The 19,180-nt window shown below is 46.0% G+C and overlaps 1 protein-coding gene across 2 annotated transcripts; it reads right to left on the reverse strand.

Moving 5' to 3' along the window:
• Nucleotides 1-11,091: 11,091 nt before the first annotated feature.
• LOC133209783 (ataxin-1-like) lies at nucleotides 11,092-19,091 on the reverse strand. Of its 2 annotated transcripts, XM_061348591.1 has the most exons (3): nucleotides 18,567-19,091; nucleotides 16,263-17,836; nucleotides 11,092-11,829 (listed from the first exon to the last, which is right to left on the reverse strand). In XM_061348591.1, exons 2-3 carry the CDS (start codon nucleotides 17,724-17,726, stop codon nucleotides 11,803-11,805), a joined length of 1,491 nt encoding a protein of 496 aa, XP_061204575.1. In that variant the 5' UTR covers nucleotides 17,727-17,836; nucleotides 18,567-19,091; the 3' UTR covers nucleotides 11,092-11,802. The 2 variants fall into 2 exon arrangements, with proteins under 2 accessions (XP_061204575.1, XP_061204574.1); XM_061348590.1 differs by lacking the exon at nucleotides 11,092-11,829 and having other exon boundaries at nucleotides 14,873-17,836.
• Between the last annotated feature and the right edge of the window lie 89 nt (nucleotides 19,092-19,180).

Genomic DNA, 19,180 nt, shown 5'->3' on the forward strand with positions numbered 1-19,180 from the left:
AGCTTTGGGGGTCCTTGCTCAAAAACTAGGACCCTACAGAAGGGCAGTGGCCTATTTTTCAAAACAGCTGGATGAAGCGAGCAAAGGATGGCCCAGATGCCTAAAAGCTATGGCAGCAGTTATCACAAATATTAAAGAGGCTTGCAAATTTACTTTGGGACAAAAGATTACTGTACTAGTGTCCCATGTGGTATCAGTAGTCCTGGAGCAGAAAGGAGATTATCTCCTTCACGTTTTTTTAAATACCAGGCCACTATTGTAGAACAGGATAATACAGAAATTGCGGTCACTAACGTTGTGAATCCAGCATCCTTTTGCAGGAACAATCGACAGAACCACTAACAAAAGACTGCTTGACCACCATAGAGACTGTATATTCGAGCCGACCAGACTTGAAAGAAAGACCTCTGGAAGATGCTGATTCTTGGTTTACTGATGGTAGTAGCTTCATGAAAAATGGTAAATGAAAGGCAGGATATGCCATTACCACCACTTCACAGGAAAAAAAAAAAAAAAAAAAAATCTAAACCTTCACCTGGTAACACCTCTGCCCAGAAGTCAAAAATAATAGCATTAATAAGAGCCCTGGAACTGGCTAAAGATAAAAGGATAAATATTAGGACTGATTCTAAATATGCATTTGGTGTGGTCCATGTCCATGGTGCTATCTGGAAAGAATGTGGACCTTTGAACACACAAGGGAAACAGGTTAACCATGCTACAGAAATTCTACAATTACTGGAAGCTGTTCAGCTACCTGAAGAAGTAGCTGTTATGTACTGTAAAGGGCATCAACAAGGTGGCTCTGATCAAGAAACTGGAAATAATTTGGCCAATTTTGAAGCCAAACGAGCAGCTGAACAATTTCAAATCATGTCCTTAATCCCTGACGGCAAACTACCAATTGAAAAATCTAAACCTAGATATTCAAAAGAGGATAGAAAATTGATTGAGAATCTAAAGGGACAGGAAAATAGAGGGTTGGGCTCAAACACCTGGTGGGCGAATTGTAATCCCCTATAACCAGCTCTGGATGTTAGCTCAGGAAGAACATAATAAAACTCATTGGGGTAGCAACTCTTTGCATAAATATTTAGACAAACAAATCTATACACCACAGTTCAATTAGTGACAAAACAATGTCAGCTATGTCTTAAGAATAATCCTAAGACTGAAAATAGAAATCAAACTGGGACAATTGGGAGAGGAAGTTATCCGGACAGCAGTGGCAAATAGATTTTTCTGAATTACCAAAAAAAAAAAAAGGGGTGGTTATCGATATTTATGGGTGTTAACGGATACTTTTTCAGGCTGGCCAGAAGCATTCCCTTACAGAATAAATAATGCAAAACAAGTGATTAAAATATTATTTAACAAGATAATAAGATCATTTTGGGGTACCAGAGGCAATTTCTTCTGACCGAGACTCGCACTTTAGTGCAAAATTGTTACAAGAAATTAGCAAAAAATTAGAAACTGATTGGCAACTGCATGTTCCATATAGGCCTCAGGCCAGTGGGCAAGTAGAAAAGATAAACCATCTGATTAAACAACAAATTAGTAAAATATGTCAGGAAACAAATTTATACTGGTACCAGGCATTACCACTGGCTTTATTAAGAATTTGAACTAGACCCCGGTCAAAAGAAGAGGTTAGCCCATTTGAGATTTTGTATGGAAGACCATATCAGTCCCAGTTTAAAGGAGAAAGTCTTCAGGAAGTGGGAGAAGGCTATCTCCAACAGTTTCTGATCAATCTGGGAAAACAATTGGAGGAGATAATAGGGAAAAGAGCCAGAGGTTTGGATTATCCAATTCACCCTTTCAGATCTGGAGACTGGGTTTATGTTAAGAATTTTTCAGGAGATCCTCTACAGAAGTGGAGCGGAGTATACCAGATATTATTGATCACCTTTACAGCAGTGAAGATAAAGGAACAACCTGCTTGGGTACATTATTCAAGAATAAAGAAAGCACCAGAGCCAGAGAAGACAGGGTGGATCGAACCTTCAGTACCCTTGCGTATGAAATTGTGTCGGTCATAATTTGGACTCATATGATAACTGGCGCACAAGCTTGGGACCAGAATTTATACCTGAAATTAGTGCAGAATGTTACTAATGTTTTCATCATAATCACTGTTGGGTGTGTGCACAGTTGCCTAAATCAGGAGAAAGCCTGGATCTCCCATTAATTGGAGTTCCAATTCCTAACAGTGTCTCATGGACAAATTTGTGGGTGAACACTAGCAATGTGTATTCGAAGGAAAGGTTAACATTTGAAATAGTTAATCCTAACCCAGGTAATAAATACTAAACCTGTGCACAAAGATGTATTACATCAGAAACCAGGGTAGGAGATCAGGCTTGTTTAAATGCCACAGATGTAGGTCACCATTCAAATTACAATCATACAATTAACATAGATGGTATCGCAGTTCAGTGATGGCCCATTCCTAAAGGGAAAGGATGGTATTGGTTATGTGGAAAAATGCTTATCAGATTCTACCCCCAACTGGAAGGGGGCATGCACCTTAGGTGCTGTAATACCCAATTTTACTATTATCAACAGGTACCCTTCCAGGACCTGGATTAGAAGTTTTGCTAAACGAATTAATTGAGGGTTTTATCCCTATTATTGAACGGCACAACTCATTTCACAGTTTTGTAAAAGGGCTAATTCCATCTTTGGCAGTAAGTGAATTAGAGAAGGCAATTGTAAATATCTCAGCAACCATAGAGGAAATGGAAAGTAAAAACATCTACATAATCCAGGCAGAACAAGAGATAACTAGCCTATCTAAGGTGATATTACAAAACTGAATGGCTCTAGACATGTTACTGGCATCACAAAGAGGGGTTTCTTCCATAATCAATGAAAGCTGTAGTTCCTATACAGACTAAAGTGGTGGAATTGAAACAGATCTGGAGGAAATTTGGAAACAAACTAAGATATTTCGTGAAATGGCCATGGATGACACCTCCTGGGGCTTTGAAGAAACATGGAAAAAGTTAACTTCATGGTTACCCAATCTCTCCTGGTTGAGGCAACTGGTTGCAGGAATATTGGTGTTAATTATTTTAATATTGATTACTTGTGGTATGATACAATGTTCCCTCTGGTGTTGTAAATGGTCTATGATAAATTACGAGTATTGGAAAAGGAATGAAATTAAGCAACAAGTATAAACGGGAAATTATTTCAAAAAGACTTTTGATGGTAATGGTAATATATAAAATGTTGCAAAAGAATTTGCAAAAGGACAGAAAAAGGGGGGAATTTGAGACGAAGGGACACAAAATCACAAAATGGAATATAGAAACCTTTAGAATTAGTTTTAAGTAATGTTAAGTTTGATGGCTTTGTAATAGTAGCGATGGAAAATTACTGAGGAGCATTAGACACAGAGAAAAAAATAGAGTACAGCTAGAGAACATACTGAGAATTCTCACAAGACAAATTGTTATAGTTGGCATAGTTTTAAGAAAAACAGTCTAGAAGAACAGGACACAGGGATAAGGAGTATCTGGGAACTGCAGGTTTCCAGGATGGGCTACAGTTAAACTAACTGATAAGTAGGAGGATAGGAGGATGATTATGTCTCTGGTGCTAACGAACCAATTAAACTGGTATGAGCATCTACTGTGCGTGCTTCAAAGGCTGCCAGAAGTGATGAAGATTGTTGGAAGAAGTAAACGACCCTCAGAGACCACCACCACAATTCTGTACGCATGCGGGGAACTCTCTGGAAAATGATGTAATCCATACGTAGCCTCATGAATATGTATGTATGCCCAGTGACTATATAAGGGTGGCTTGTATAGCAATACGGGGACACACGTTAGGAGGAGTTATCCCCCGTGTCTCCCGGCGCCGTAATAAAGAATACCTGCTTGTCAGCTTGAAAACTTTGTTGGCAAGTTTGTTCCTGGAGTTTTCTCCGAATCAAAAGCAACGACATTCAATTGTGTTGTGTCCAAATTTGTCACATTTAATACATTTATCTGCAAAACCAGTAACACTACCCTGAGGGAGGGGCAGGTTGCTGAACTAATTTTCTTTACAGTACACTCTTTTGTTTTAAATGTTCCATCCGTCCACAATTATAACATCTCATACCTTTAGTACCCCCACGATCACCCTAACCTTATTGTAGAAGGCGTTTAACAGCAGCGGCAAAGGCAGTAGCCATGTATCCAGCCTTTTCCTCTGCTGTGACCACTTTAAACCATATCTGAAGGTGGGGAGTAAGCAACGATTGAGCTATCATACAGATATCATATGGTGCTAAGATATATGCAGGAAGAATATGTGCGATAATTACCTGAGTATGATGATTTAACCCGTAGGATGTTACCGGTTGACGCTCCTCCTTTACTACCTTTAAATCCAATGCCTCCCACTCCTTTCTCCCTTGTGGAGTATTAAACACCCTGAATGCTAAGGGACCCATCACCAAAAATTCCCCCGTAACAATTGCATCTTTGATCATCCCACGCCAACGTTTAGCAGGGTTATTATCATAATCCCCTACCCCATGCCCAACATCCCCCTCCCACTCCTCTTTCTTTACTAGTGAATTGTAGGGGGGGGGGGCAGAGGGTTTGGAGGTTTCTTTTGTCTCCAATGCTTATAATTTCTTCAGCAACTGTCGCAGCTGACCATCACTGAGGCTGGTTCACATCTGCTGATGAGCCGAACTGTCTGAATTGTCTGATTCTGAGTCGGGATCGGGGGGGGGGGGCACAAGTCTGGTTCTGCCGGAGACTCTGGGTCTGGTTCCAATTCCAGTTCGGGGTCTCCTTCCTCTGTGTCGGAGGTGGCCGCATTTGCACTCTCTGCCTGTAATTTTGGGTGCAAACGCCATTTCACTTTATCTTCCCCCTTATACCGAGGAGGCTTCTGCGATGCCGTGCCAGGTACAGCGGGGGGGCAAATACCATAGACATAGCACTCTTCTCTACCTCTGACTGACTTCGTGAATGAGCAGCAGCCAGGAAAACAGATGCCAGTGCTGCCCGTTTCTATTTTAATTCCTTTAAATTCTCAATTATCGATCTCCATAACGAATACTTCAGGGCTTCCTTTGTCCCTTTACTGATCTCATCCCACACAGCCTGGCCTATATGTTCCCATTCAGAAACCTGAAAGGTAGCTTGCGCTGTGGGTATAAAGCCACGATCACGGGCCCACTTTAACAGCCTCTGTAAGGCAGCACTATCATGTTTCAGTCCTCTTTTAGAGAGAATATGTTGGAGGAGCTCCATCACTGCCTGTTCATCTTTGGATAGGAAGTGCCCCTTCTCTTCCCCGGCCGCTCACCTGATCAGGGCAAGATCCCACAGTTTGTAGACCTCTGACTTCACAGCGCTGGGGCAGCGCTGACTTTCATCTGGCTCTCCACCCCCTCTTCTTTGATCAGACCTTCAAACTTGCATGCCACAAGTTACTGATCTGCGGGTCCCTGTTCGGGCGCCATTTGTCGAAGCGGGAGTCACGGACAATGCAGGAATGATCAATGTGATCAGCGAATGCCAATTTATCACAAAGCTTTAACTCCTTATATACCATTTCTCACAGGCACTTACAGTGATTTGGCATATTATGATTGGATACATGTCTTGAAAACCCTTAGTGACTAACACACAATTGGTTAAGCACAGGTGTGAGAACTTGACCTCGAAATCTTGCCAACAGTCCACAGTTCTCATTAACTCAGTGAATTACAGCTGCTTCTTATCTTGCTTGCTTAAGCCTCCTCGGGCCTCTTACAGCCTTGCTGTATCTTTCAGGATTATTCAGAGTTTATGTACCAATTATCCATTCTCCTGTGAGAACACTGTCTCCACAGGGCAGCTGGCTGTAGGTGGCTCTGCTTGAACAGGGGAATTGGACTGGATGACCTCTGGAGGTCCCTTCCCACCCCAACCTGTCTGTGACTTCATAGTAGGATGAGCTTCTTCAACCGTTTCATTACAGTCAAATGTATTGATATGCAGCCCATCTAGGACCAATGATCACACTAAAATTATTCTCATAGTAAATTCCTTTGTGACCGAAAGTGACTTTCAGTGATCACTGTAGATAATACTGTGGGGTGAGGAGGGGACCACTAGTAAACAGAAACACACAGGTCAGAAAGCTGCTTTTCCTTCTACACTCAGCAGCAAAACCAATTAGAGGAATGTGGAAAAGGGGTGTGTGGAGACAGTGTTCTCACAGGAGAATGGATATTTAGCACATGAACTCTGAATAATCCCAAAAGATACAGCAAGGCCATGAGAGGCCCAAAGAAGCTTAAGCAAGCAAGATAAGAAGAAGCTGGAATTCACCGAGTTATGAGAACTGTGGACTGTTGGCAAGCTTTCGAGGTCAAGTTCTCACACCTGTGCTTAACCAATTATATGTTGGTCGCTAAGGATCTTCAGGACGTGTATCCAATCATAATATGCCAAATCACTTTAAGTGTTTGTAAGCAATAGTATATGAGGAGTTAAGGCTTTGCAATAAATGGCTTTTGTCTGATCATATTGATCTCTGACTGGGTCCATATATTTTTCTGCGGCAATTGGTGCCCAACGTGGGGCACCCCCTTTTTTTCATATTGAAACTTAAGGAATTAAAGTGCGTGGCACCGTAGAAAGTGGAAAACGTGGAGCCACAGGGACGTCAGCTGGATTCGATCCGGCAGAACCAGTATCAGGAGGTATATGCCTCAGAACGGAGCCTTGTAAGCTCAGAAGACACTGTGCAGTGCAAATAAGGTAACAGCCGATGGGGTCTGGAAGAGGATTATAATGGGGAATCAATTCAGTAAAGAAGAAACGGCCATCCTTAAACTCTTCTAGCATATCCTCTCAGTGAGTATGACGATAATCTGTTAAAAAGACTATTGCTCTGGAGTAAAGAAAAAGAGTTGATCCAGGGGGCTAATGAAGCCTTTGAGCTTGGGACTTGGGAAAAAATCGCTAAGAAGGAAGCCTCTGTTTTATGGATGTTTTCGGTCCTTCTTAAGGTGAAGGGAGCAGCCTTTAAAGAGACAAATTTAAATTTAATGTTGAAATGGTCAAAGATGCATTATCCAGAGATTGATGAGTCATTGTATTTGAGGTCTCTGTGTGGAATGGCGCAGGAGTTAAACTGTGGGATGCAGTTACAAAAGGCAATGACACTGTGAAAAATTTGTTAGTCATTTGGAGAACTATTTTAGAGACTTTAAAATAAAAAAAAAAAAAAGAGATCATGGAGCCCAGTACCACACCCACCCCTCCCAAACCTCCGTCAGTTGCCGCCGCGGCTGTGAAGACTGAGGAGAGAAATGAGGACGATCTTTTTAACCCAGGCCCTATTGACCCTGAGAAGGAGCCTGTGCACGTCTGATTTATATCCCCCAGATACTCATGATAAATGGGTAGCTGTAAAGGGAGAAGCGAGACCAGTGGGGGATGCAGACGTACTGTGTGGTGTATGTGCTGGATCAAGACCCACGGTGGGAAGGTCTCTCGTATGCTCTTATCAGGGATATTGGGCAAACTGTGTCAGACCGTGGACTTGGGACCCCATATACAACTCATTTGATACAGTCTCTCTGTGATACTCATGTACTAGAACTTGGTAAATAAGTATGTCCATGTTTCCATTGACCTTTGGAGACCTTTATAGATATTGCTGGCCACTTCTTCCAACATAGGCTGGCCACCTGTGTTGGAATGAGTGTGCATTTTGGTCAGTATGAAAGCCCAAGCCTCATATGATGTGGGGGAGGCAGACCCTCTGCAGGGATGCCGCTAAAGTTAAGCCTGCCACCTCATAGTGCGATGATGCTTCTTGGAGCTGGTTTCCTGATAGTCTTCACAGGGTCCTTGTGCCACGTTCTGTATGTGGGACTGCGTAGTGGGAGTAATGACTGTCTGGATTTTGTGCTTCAAATATTGTAGTTGTGTGGAGTGTGCTTGTGGGATCCCATATATGTGTGTGTGTGTGTTGAGGGCAGATAGTGTTCTGTGTATTTTTTGTTGTTGGGTTCATGTAAAAGTTTTTAACAGGTAGCAGTTTAATATTTTGGGCAAGAAAGGGTTAATGAAAAAGTGCGGGTGCTGGCAGGTATTTATGGTTGCTGCTGAGCAGGCAGGCATTTATAGCTGCTGCCGAGGAGGCTGGCATTTGTAGCTGTGCAAAGTAGGGTGAGCGACTTTGGAAAAAAAAACACAAACAACAAACAAACAAACAAAACCCCTCACAATCTACTGACGTATTCAGGCAGTTTGTAGAAACACCACAGACAAAGACTAAAGAGTGCCTGCAACACAGTGGGTGCATGGTAGGAGCCTTGCTTAGTGTGTTTAAAGTAACCTGGGGTGAATCTAAGGCTTGGAGAACACATTGGTTGTAACAAGAACTGGTAACTGAAAAAGTGAGAGGGGCAGCACAACCACAAGCTTTATCAGCCATCACCTAAGCAGCATCAGGGTGGCAAAGAAAAAAAAAAAGGCAGTGATGCAGCAAACTCCTCATTTAACCTGTCTACTTCTCAAGAACTGATAACCTGGAGGAGGGGGTATATTTGTGTCCTCCTGCCTACAGGTCCATGGCGATTGCCTGCAAAGTTTGTCAAGCCTTGCCATGAGCTGGACAGACGAGTGGAGGAACCTGATGCCTCAGGTACAGGAGCTGAACTTGAATACCCCAAGCAGAATGAGATAGAGGAAGAGAAAAACGAATTATTGCAAAACATCACTTGTGGGCAACTGAAAAGTAACAGCTTGAATATGTGTGATCATAAATTATTAGATGCTGTGATTTTGTGTATAAAACCACCTGTGTTTACTAGCCAGTTGCTAATAAGAAACTACGCATTGTAGTGTATGGATTTGTCACTTGTAAAAGAGATGTTAGAGCATGCAAATTTGCAGCAGCTGCTAGAAAATGCTAAGGCAAAACCTGGAAAGATTCTAATACAATGGTAATGTTATAAAGCAGGTAATGGAACAAATTAACAGGGTGGGAGAACTCCACTGGTAAGAAATTTATTTGGCTAGTCCCTTTGTTAGCGTAGGAACTGACACATAACCACCGGAATGGTTATATGAGGTGCTTTATTGCAGCGCTGGGAAACCAGGGGCACGCGCCCAAATCTGGCTTCAGTCTTGTCACCTAGCATTCCCAATTTATACAGTATCCAACACAGATTACATCACCAATTAACACGTATGCCCTACATCAGTCCATTACGACATCAGCCTCTTCTGCGCTTGCGCAGCCCCCTCTGGTGGTCGTCCTGATCAAGTAAGGAGTCTTCCTCGGATGAAGTAAGTAGTCTTCCTCGGATGAAGTAAGAAGTCTTCCTCAGCTTGTCCTTTTCACCTTCTGTTCTTTGGACATGTTCCAACCATTATGTGGATGTCAGCATTGTTCTATTTCCCCTTGACTGCCTCTGGTATGTCTAGGTTCTACTTGGATAGAGTTTTACAATATACTTTCCTAATTTATCACTATACCCTTCACCATATACAGATGTATTACCTCCTGCTACCAAGACTACTATTGTATCACTGGTTACAGGTTAACCACGATACCGGACTGCAAAATTATAGCTCTTTCTAATCTACAAAATCACACTATTGATTTATAAACCTCTTAAACATAATCATTCCTACCAGTTATACATATATAACTATTCTATCTTTCAAAAATTTCACTCTTTTCCAACACCTTGCTGCCATCAGCATCTTCAGCATGCTGCTGCACCCTGTAATAGTTACTCTGCTAATGTAAATCTGTGTGTGCTTTGCCATAGTAGTGACTTGTTAGTGGATGAAGCAGGTGAAAGTCTGCATTGAAACAAGGTGCAAGGACTGAGGTTGACCAAATGCCTGCTACCACAGTTGGCCTCTGTGTTTGCCACCAAGAAGAACCTTTAGTTCCGCTGTTGGCTGCAACCCAGCAGGCATGGAGTGGTGGGGACACATGCCATGCCAGACCTTGATGTGAAGGATGGCCTCCCCTGTTATCAGAGACCCATCCAGTAGAAAAAAGGGGAGGCCCAGCAGCCTGTAGTTGGCATATGTTGGAGATATGATCTAGCCCAAATCCCCTGCTCAAGTAGAGTCATCCAAAAGATATATAAAACTAAAAGGGGGAGATGTGGAGAGTGTTCTCACAGGATAATGGATAATTGGTACATGAACTCTGAATAATCCTGAAAGATACAGAAAGGCCATGAGAGGCCCAAGGAAACTTAAGCAAGCAAGATAAGAAGCTGGAATTCACCAAGTTATGAGAACTGTTGACTGTTGGCAAGCTTTCGAGGTCAAGTTCTCACACCTGTGCTTAACCAATTATATGTTAGTCACTAAGGATCTTCAAGACACGTATCCAATCATAATATGCCAAATCACTGTGTTTGTAAGCAATAGTATATAAGGAGTTAAGGCTTTGTAATAAACAGCTTTTGTCTGGTCATATTGATTTCTGAGTCCATATATTTTTTGCAGCAGGTGTGAGCTGGGGAGGAGCCATAGAAGGTTCAGTAACTGAGTCTGGAAAAACCTGCCAGATGGTAGGGAATTTAAGTCATCACATAGAACTGACATCTGGGAGCTATCGTCATATCTCTTGCTTTGGGAAAATGCACCAGGTCTGGAAAGGATCTATACAGATCCATGTTCCAGACCTGGAAAAGATTTATTCAGTTCCACATTCCCTTGTTCATATCCTCCTTTGATCTCTGATCTTTCACTTCTATTCTGAGCTCTCTATTTTCATGCTCAAACTGACAGTTTGCTTCTTGCAGTGTTTGCTAGTGCTGTCTTGTGTGTTTTCCTTGGCCAGCAGATATGCAGCTCTTCACTCTGTCACCTGCAGCTGAAACTTTCCCTGCAGTGTCACTGGGACATGATCATTGTTCCAAGTGGTTCAAGAAAGACCACATAAACTCAGAATTATTTGAGCACAGAATTACAGCTGTAATCCGTCACACGGCCTTTAACCTTGCCCTCATCACAGGTCTCCAGATCACTGTGTATGACCTGAGAAGCCACATCCTCATGATCACTGATGCTACAGACGATAAAGAAGTCTCAAACACCAAAGGAAAAGCTATTGTTTTTAATATATATATACACACTGTGTTTACAGAGTCAACAAGTTAAATGCAATATTCATAGAAGCATTTACAATAAAAATACAATCTCTGTGTAGCCAAGTACAGATTTAACATGGTAAAACAGGAAAAAAGATCTCACCAAAAGTACAAATATACAGTACAAATTGATTTAGTTAAAAGGTACAAAAAAAAAAAAAAAAGCACAACAAAATAGAGATTATCTTTAGAATTATTAATGCTTTGTTAAAGATCAGGTAGAGAAGAGTGGCAGGAGCAACTTTGGAGTGGAGCACCTGACTAGTTCTAAGGCTTTAGATACAATGCAGTTGGTTACATGTTAATACAGCTATTACATAACTGGGATTATAGTTGAGGGATCAGCACTTATCTACAAAGACCTCCCTGCTTCAGTGAAGCCCAGTCCCTTCTTCAGGGCCACAGTGCTTCTCTGCTTTGCACAGGCAGACCTTCCCCTAGTGCCAAGGTGCCATGAAAGCCAAACCAACCAGAATGTGCATGGGTGTATTTGCAAGGGGAGGTGGCAGCAGCCTAGAAAGATATTAGGGGCAAGCCCTGCCCTCCATGGACAGATGCGAACACCATGAAAGGGCCTCGACTATCAGCAATTTAAGTCATACATGGAACACACCCGGAGCCAAATTCTGTACAGAGTGTGAATTCAGAGTCATTTTAGCAGGTTATGCAGTTTCAGGCCCTAGGACAGCCTGAAAGACAAAGAGCAGTTGTGAGTGGTGCTAGGGAAAGGCACATATGCTGCTGTGGGCAGGAGCTAGCATTTGGGCTACTCAAGCTGGTGTCATTTCTGTTACAGTATTTTCTAAGTAACAAGGGTTAGTTCTCTACAGGGCAAAGTGACTTCAAGTGTGGGGTGGAGACCAGGGGACGGGGACACTTAATGTGAAAAGTGCATTATACTTGTGTTCCTGCTGGAAAGAGGAGGCAGAGAGGCCTCTGCAGCTTCCTTTCTTTCCAGACAGAGCTTCCACTGCATAGTCTGGTACTGATGAGCACTCATTGCTTGGAGCAAGTCTCACGTTCCTGGAGCAACAGTGCACACAGAGCCTAAAACAGGCCTGGCCTCTGCTGGGCAGCCGACCCCAGGAATGGCTTGTGAGATAGTACAGATGGCTACAGACACCCATTATTGCATCCTACAAACTCTTGCCACAGAGTGTGAGCTGGATAAGACCAAGGCCAGGAGGTCACTGCCACTACCTCCTCCAGGTAGGACAGCCCACACTCTCCTCCCCTTCACAATAGCAGCAGGAAAAGAATATATTTCTCTGAGAAGCATGTCACACCTTTGCCAGCAGAAAAGCCCAGATAACCATTTCATTCCACAATGTCTTCCTGACTTTATCTCCTCCTTTCCCTGTAAACCTAAGAAATAAAAGCCTCCTCCATGGTTTCATTTATAGCATTTCTGCCTACAGAAGCACCTGTCTCACTCCCTATCTCAGGAGAGCCTCAACACTTAATACAACCACCACCACCACAGGGGCTGAGCAACACAGCCCAGCCCAGGCAGGACAGAGTCCAGTGATCACAAGAACTGCTAAGCTGGGCTAGACAGCCACCAGTGGCCCCTCCTGCCTACCACCTTTGGGGCAAGCAGCCAGATGCCCAGATACTTCATCTCAATGTCCTGCCATGAGATGTGCCCCAAACCGTTGCTTCCATAGAAGAGCTGGCAGCTGAAACGTGCACAACACTGGGACAGACAGGGAGTCTGTGTAGAAACACCATGGTCAAATTCACCCTGGCCTGTTCTACAGAGCTCAAAACCATGCTCAAGAGATAAGCAGCTAGCCAAAGCCTAGGCCAATGGCCAGGTAAACACCAGGGCAAGCGCCTTCACAGCTCTTCAGCTACCTACAGTACAAAGCTATTTTAGCCATACAGCATCTTGCCCCATGCATCAGTGTCTGCCCTTTCAGACCACTATTTAGTATGGCTGAGATCTAGGAGTAGTTACATGAGTAACTGATATAGAAGTAATTACATGAGATACAGCAGGGTCTCCAAACCCTCTCTCTGAAAGACAGACTTCTGTGTTCAGAGGTGCACATGAAGGGCCCTGCACCCCTCAGCTGCTCAGACTGTTCCCTCCGTGCGTGCAACCAGCCTGGATACATTCACACACCATATGTATGCAAGATCCTTTCTTAGCTGCCTGCTACAGCTCTGAATTCCTCTGCATGCATCATGCAAAGATCAGGCAAGAGAACTCGGGCTCTTCTGACTTTGGCCACAGACACCCTGGATATCCTGAGCATTAAGTACTAACCAACATTAATCAAAGTCTTCATGTAGAAGTATCCAACAAACAGCAACTGTGAAACACACACGGGGATGAAGCTCAAGCACCTGGGCCCAGACAGTACATTTCACTGACAAATGGTGCCACGAACACAGCTGCTGCATCCAGAAAGGTAGAATCTTCACATGACAGCATTACTGTGACTTCATACATTGCAAATATAGCTGATGAGATCGGAAGCAGTGTGTCATTTGGGGGAAGCTACATGTGATACAGGCAGCATCCTCATTCTGGAGAAACCCCCATGAGGCACAAATGATGAAGGCATGAGTAATGCATATCTCACCTAAGGCCTGAAAACAAACTGTCCTGATGCAGGCATTTCAAAGGCAACAGAAATGGCTAGCAATGTGCAAGGAAAATGACTGATGGCCTGGATGGAAGGGACATTTTGGAGACTAATTTGCCTAATATTCAGGCAGAGCACCCCCTTGTCTCACAGTCAGCTGAAGCCAACTAGTTACAGGACACGTTCCTGGAGCGTGCAGAACAGCCCTGAGACACCACCACTGCAGTTGAATGAAGGACGGTGGTGCCAAGGAGAGGTGCTGACACACAAGCTGCTTAGTGAAAGAGCAGCAGTGCCCTAACAGTCAGGCAGGCCTGACAGAACACTTCAGGAAGAGGAGACAAGATGGAAAACAGTATGCTGAACATCAGGAGCAGCACCAGGACTCAGCAGGGACCTGCACACTGAAAAGAAACCCTCTCAAAAGCTTGGTCCTAGCACAGAGATGGGTACCTTAATACAAGGAACAATTAACTTAGGTTAAGTCAGTGCAGACTCTTATCGTCCACAGTCCACCAACTCTTATCATTCACAGACTCTTATCGTCACTAATTTCTATTCCAGGTAAGTAGTTAGAGCTGGTGTCATAATACACCATCAGAAAGGGTAAATTAGTGTAACTACAGGAGCCTTCACTTGAATAGTGTTATTACCATAACGAGGTATTAATATACATTTGTATTAAATCTCACCATGAAAAAGACTACTCTTGATTTTACCACATTCCACAGAGGAACTCCAAAGTGAAGAATCAGAAAAACTAACACAAAACCACCCCAAAATGCCCCATGGTGCTGTGGAATTTTTAGATTCACTACATTAATCAGAGAAGTGTACTTAGCAGAAACTTTGTACCTTGCCTGCACATGCACTAACACTCCTCTCTTGTCTAGAGCTTATTCAGGAAACTGCCTGCAGGGAAGAATTAGCCATCTGGAAAGTGTTCTGATTTAATTACAAAATAGTCTTGGCCTTCTCACAGAAAAATGATGTTTCCATCCTTCCCTAGAGAATGATGAATATATTTTACTCCAGCTTTAAAAAAAACCCAACCAAAACACTAAAATCCAAACAATCCCCCTCCCAGTGCCATCCATCCACAGGCTAAGCCTCTACAAAAGCTGTAAACCCAAGAGACTTATTTTTTTAAGTTATTAACATGGGAAGAAATATTTGATTTGGTGACAAATGATTAAACGTATTTTATAGCAGGAAACTGACATCTCCCGTCCCAACTCGCATTCCATTCCAAGTGCTCAAATTCAACTACACCTACACCCACACCCAAACCCATCCTTCTGGTCCTTCTTCTTGAATTTCTGTGATTCATTCAAATCCGTACATTCTTTGCAAGAAAGAGCAGCTGGATTCAGTGGAAGAGATATTAAACAGAACCACCAGAGAAGCATCTCTGTCCTGGCCTCAAGAGCTCCATTGGTGAACGGTCCTTTTAAAGTGCATGTGTGAAAAAAAAGGGATACTCACAGTTGAGCCCCCTAAACTCCAGTAGGGATTCATTTCTCCCAATCATGAGAAAGGAGGAATAAAATCTTAAGCAATTTTATCTGCTACCTTAAGCCATGTCTGCCCTCCTTGTCTCCACACCTACCCTGAATACTTAGACCCTGCTCTGCAGGAAATCAGTTACTCAGGGAGGTGTGAGAAAGCCCCAGCCTTCAGCCTCTGTAATGCTCTCATTGCAAGCTCATGAGCACGTCCCTGGTCTCTACCCCAGCTAACTTGTTGTTGCTCCCTGAGGCACTAGAGCCCTCTTGATTCCCCAAGAGAAACTGGTCAGCCACTGAACTGGAATAAACCCAGTCCCATGGGGCAGAAAGCAGCTTTGCTGGTGAACCTGCTACAAAGTCTGTGAAACTTCTCCACCTAACGGTGAGGCTCACCTACAAGGGATGCCCTAGCTCACAGCCTCCAAGGGATCACTTCCCTGTATTAGAATGCCCTTCAATAGACAGCTTGACCTCCTGGGGAATGAAAGAGGGACAGAGCAGAGGTGGCCAAGGCTCCTCTGCCTGCATGCTGTATCTCTGGAAACCTGGGGCTGTCCAGCTGTGCTGACTGCCAGTCTCAGGCTGAAAGGGTTCCTCATGAGAGTTCTGGGTTGCGCTGTCCCTATCTGTGTGGCTCTTCCTTTCAGCAGCTCTGTCAGATGGCTCTCTGGACCCCTGAGCTGTTCTTTCAGCTGTCTCCCTAGTAGATAGCAACCGATCTGTGGGAGCATAGTTAGCCTGAGAAGCAGAGATGCCATTCATGCTCTGTAAACTGATTGATATGCAGACATCGCCCACCTGCAGCCTGTGACAGGGCAAAGCAAAATGCTGAGCAGTCCGCCCTGGGCTACAGGAGGACCAGCCCTGGCCATACACAAAGAAGGGATGCTCTGGGGACACATCAATGCTCACTTTACTTTGCTGCTCCCCAACCACAAAATACAGTGTGACAAGCCCAGGCCACTGGCTTTCCTGAATATCCACCACAGTGCTGGAGTTGATCTTCAGGCCCCCACTCACCTCTGCACTGCGAACAAAGTCTTGAGTCTGCAGGTCCTCTACCCGCTTCAGCTCTCCTGTAGCCAGCTGGATGATGGCTCCTTTCATGAAATGAGAGGGCAAGTATGAGGAGCTGGGGGGCTGCAGCTGGGCAGGGTCCTTTTCAAGCATACTTCCTTGAGCCTGTGCATCTGAGCTCCACCCCACCAGGGTTTCTGAAGTGTAAGACCTGATGGGCTCAGATCCAATGGCAACCAGGACTGGCTTGCCGTTGGCTATCACCATTCCTTTGGTTAAGTGTCTTTGTCTAACCAGCTCTTCAGGGCACATTACATACGGACTCCTGGACTGGCTTTTCTCAGCAACAGCCCTTTCCACTGTGCTCCTCAGCATGTCTTTTGACTCCCCCTGCTGATCAGGGTGTTGTGGTTTATGGCAAAGTTTTAAAGGGCTTGGGTCATCTTTCCTCTGGGCTGCCAGAACATGATAATCTTGAGATGCCAACACCCCCACCACCCTCTGAACCTCCAGATCAGTGTCTGGGGTGCTTCTGTGAGCTGGCACAGAGACCTCTGTTCCCAAGGTCTGGTAACCTGAAAGGAACTGTCCATCAACCACACATCCTGCTGCAGCTCCTGGCAGACAGTCTTCAGCTTTACTGCTGGCAGAATCCACAGCCTCGCTGGTCCTTCTCAAAACATTACGCTCTGGATGTCTCTGTCCACCACTTGCAGCAGCTACCTCTGAATTCAGCTGACTGTCTTTCTGAGGAGACTCTGGGCTTCTGCCTGCTGTAGGTGTCTCATGTGCTGAATACCCTGGTGGGAGGCGGGACATCTGATAATAAACAGGAATTCTACTTGGTGCAGTACCTAACAGCTGGGTCCCAGCATGGTGCTGCATCTGACCAGGAGAAACTGCAGAAGTGAATTTGCTGAAGGTGTGGGTAGGAGAGGTAGTCTGGGGGGAAGGAGTGGTTTCTTCCATGAAGAGAGAGGCGTATGGCACAAAGTGAGGGACATGAGAGGCAGTGAGGTTGGTGGAAGAAGACAGGAGAGGACTAGGCAGGAAGCCAGGAAGGACAGAACAGGGCACTGTGTAATGCAAGCCAATGAACTGTAGGGATGTTGGGGTTATCTGTCCATAGTGAACGGGAGGGTAGGGCACCCCCGAGTGCTGGATTATTGGTGAAGTCACACTGAAGGCAGGGGACAGGGGAGTCACGTTCACCATGGGGTGCAGATCTGGGGGGGAGAAGGTGGCAGGTGGCGCTGCCACTTTGTACAGCATCCCATACTGGTCCACTGACAGCCCTGCCACGGCCTCACCCGGGCCATAGCACAGGGCTGTCTGGGCCCACTCGGTGCCCTCGCCCGTGGCCTGGACAGTCCCTGCCCGTCCCACCTCAGTGCCGGCACTGGCAGCGGGAAGATCCCGCTTCTTTGGCGGGAGACGCTCCTGGCTCCGCTCGTGGCCTGCTCTCATGGTGCCCCGCGGTGTCCTGGCAGCTCCAGCCTTGACTCTCGTTCATGAGGGCACCCGCAGGGGCTGCCACACGCTGGCTCCCGGATCTCGGCCGCCGGCCGCCACCTCACCTGCGCCAGGAACAGAGGGAACTATGAATCCTTATTAGTGTATATAAATATATAAAGGGGGAGTGTCACGAGGATGGAGCCAGGATCTTCTCAGTGGCAAGCAATGATAGGACAAGGGACAATGGGTACAAACTGGAACACAAGAGGTTCCACTTAAACCTGAGAAGAAACTTCTTCTCAGTGAGGGTGATGGAACACTGGAACAGGCTGCCCAGGGAGGTTGTGGAGTCTCCTTCTCTGGAGACATTCAAAACCCGCCTGGACACGTTCCTGTGTAACCTTATCTAGGTGTTCCTGCTCTGGCAGGGGGATTGGACTAGATGATCTTTTGAGGTTCCTTCCAATCTCTAACATACTGTGATACTGTGATACTGTAATTCCGGCCCAGCTACCCAGGGCCCCAGAAAGCAGCAGGAGACCCAAGCCCCAGCCCTGCCAAGGAGCAGGGCGACGGCCCCCAGGTCTAGTCCAGGATCCCAGAGAAGGAGGGCGCCCGAGTCCAGTCACAGGACCTGGAACCCAGGCCGCGGCCCGCCCCACCGAGCCGAGCCCGCGGCATCGCAGAGGCGCCCCAGCTCGCGCCTCACCCGCCATCAGCCAGCTCCTCCTCCGCGGCCCGCATCAGCCCCAGCAGTGCCCGCGGCCACCTACAGCCTAGCCCAGCCCAACCCCTCGCCGCGACACACAGCGATAACGCGACGTACCACCCCGCGCAGAGAAAATGCCTCACCCATCGATCGAGGACACCCTCGCCGGTTGCCATGGCAAGCAGCCACACCCGGTGGCACTGCTCCCCAGGGTTCAGGGCGGGACCTGCTCCCTGCTGCGGGGCATCGGCGGCCTCGTCTAGAATGTGAGCAGGCCCTGCGGATAAGGTCCAGGCACTCGCTGATGTTCGAGGTGACGAAAGGTCCGGGAAGTGCAGAGAAAAGCCGCGCGGGGCGGGGACCGGCTGTGCAGCCGCTGCTCTCGATCCTCCTCCTAGGCCCGTGCACCCTCCGCCGCTCAGGCGCTGCCGCCGGTCCCGCCTCACGGCCGCTTCCAACACCAGCCGCAGGGAAGGCGCCGGACGGACCCTCTGGCGTCAGCAGAGTGCGTCGCTGTGCTTGCAGCCGCAGTGACCGCTCGGCAGAAGCGGCGCTGGCAGCGAGACCCTGGAACCGTGGTTGCGAACGACACGTTCCACCCGGCCCTGCTACGGGAGTCGCTACGGGAAAGGCCGCCCCGCGCGTGACATCATTGCTGACTGCAAAGGTGCAGACATATTACCATTCGTAGGACTGGGATCGCGGCTGCTTCCACGAAGAAAAGTAGTGCGAGCGGCTTTTGCCGCGCCCCTCCCTG

This window comes from Neopsephotus bourkii, unplaced genomic scaffold, assembly GCF_033783945.1.
Source record: "Neopsephotus bourkii isolate Nb327-2 ecotype Australia unplaced genomic scaffold, CSIRO-AGI_Nbou_v1 NB_364, whole genome shotgun sequence".
NCBI classification, from domain to species: domain Eukaryota; kingdom Metazoa; phylum Chordata; class Aves; order Psittaciformes; family Psittacidae; genus Neopsephotus; species Neopsephotus bourkii.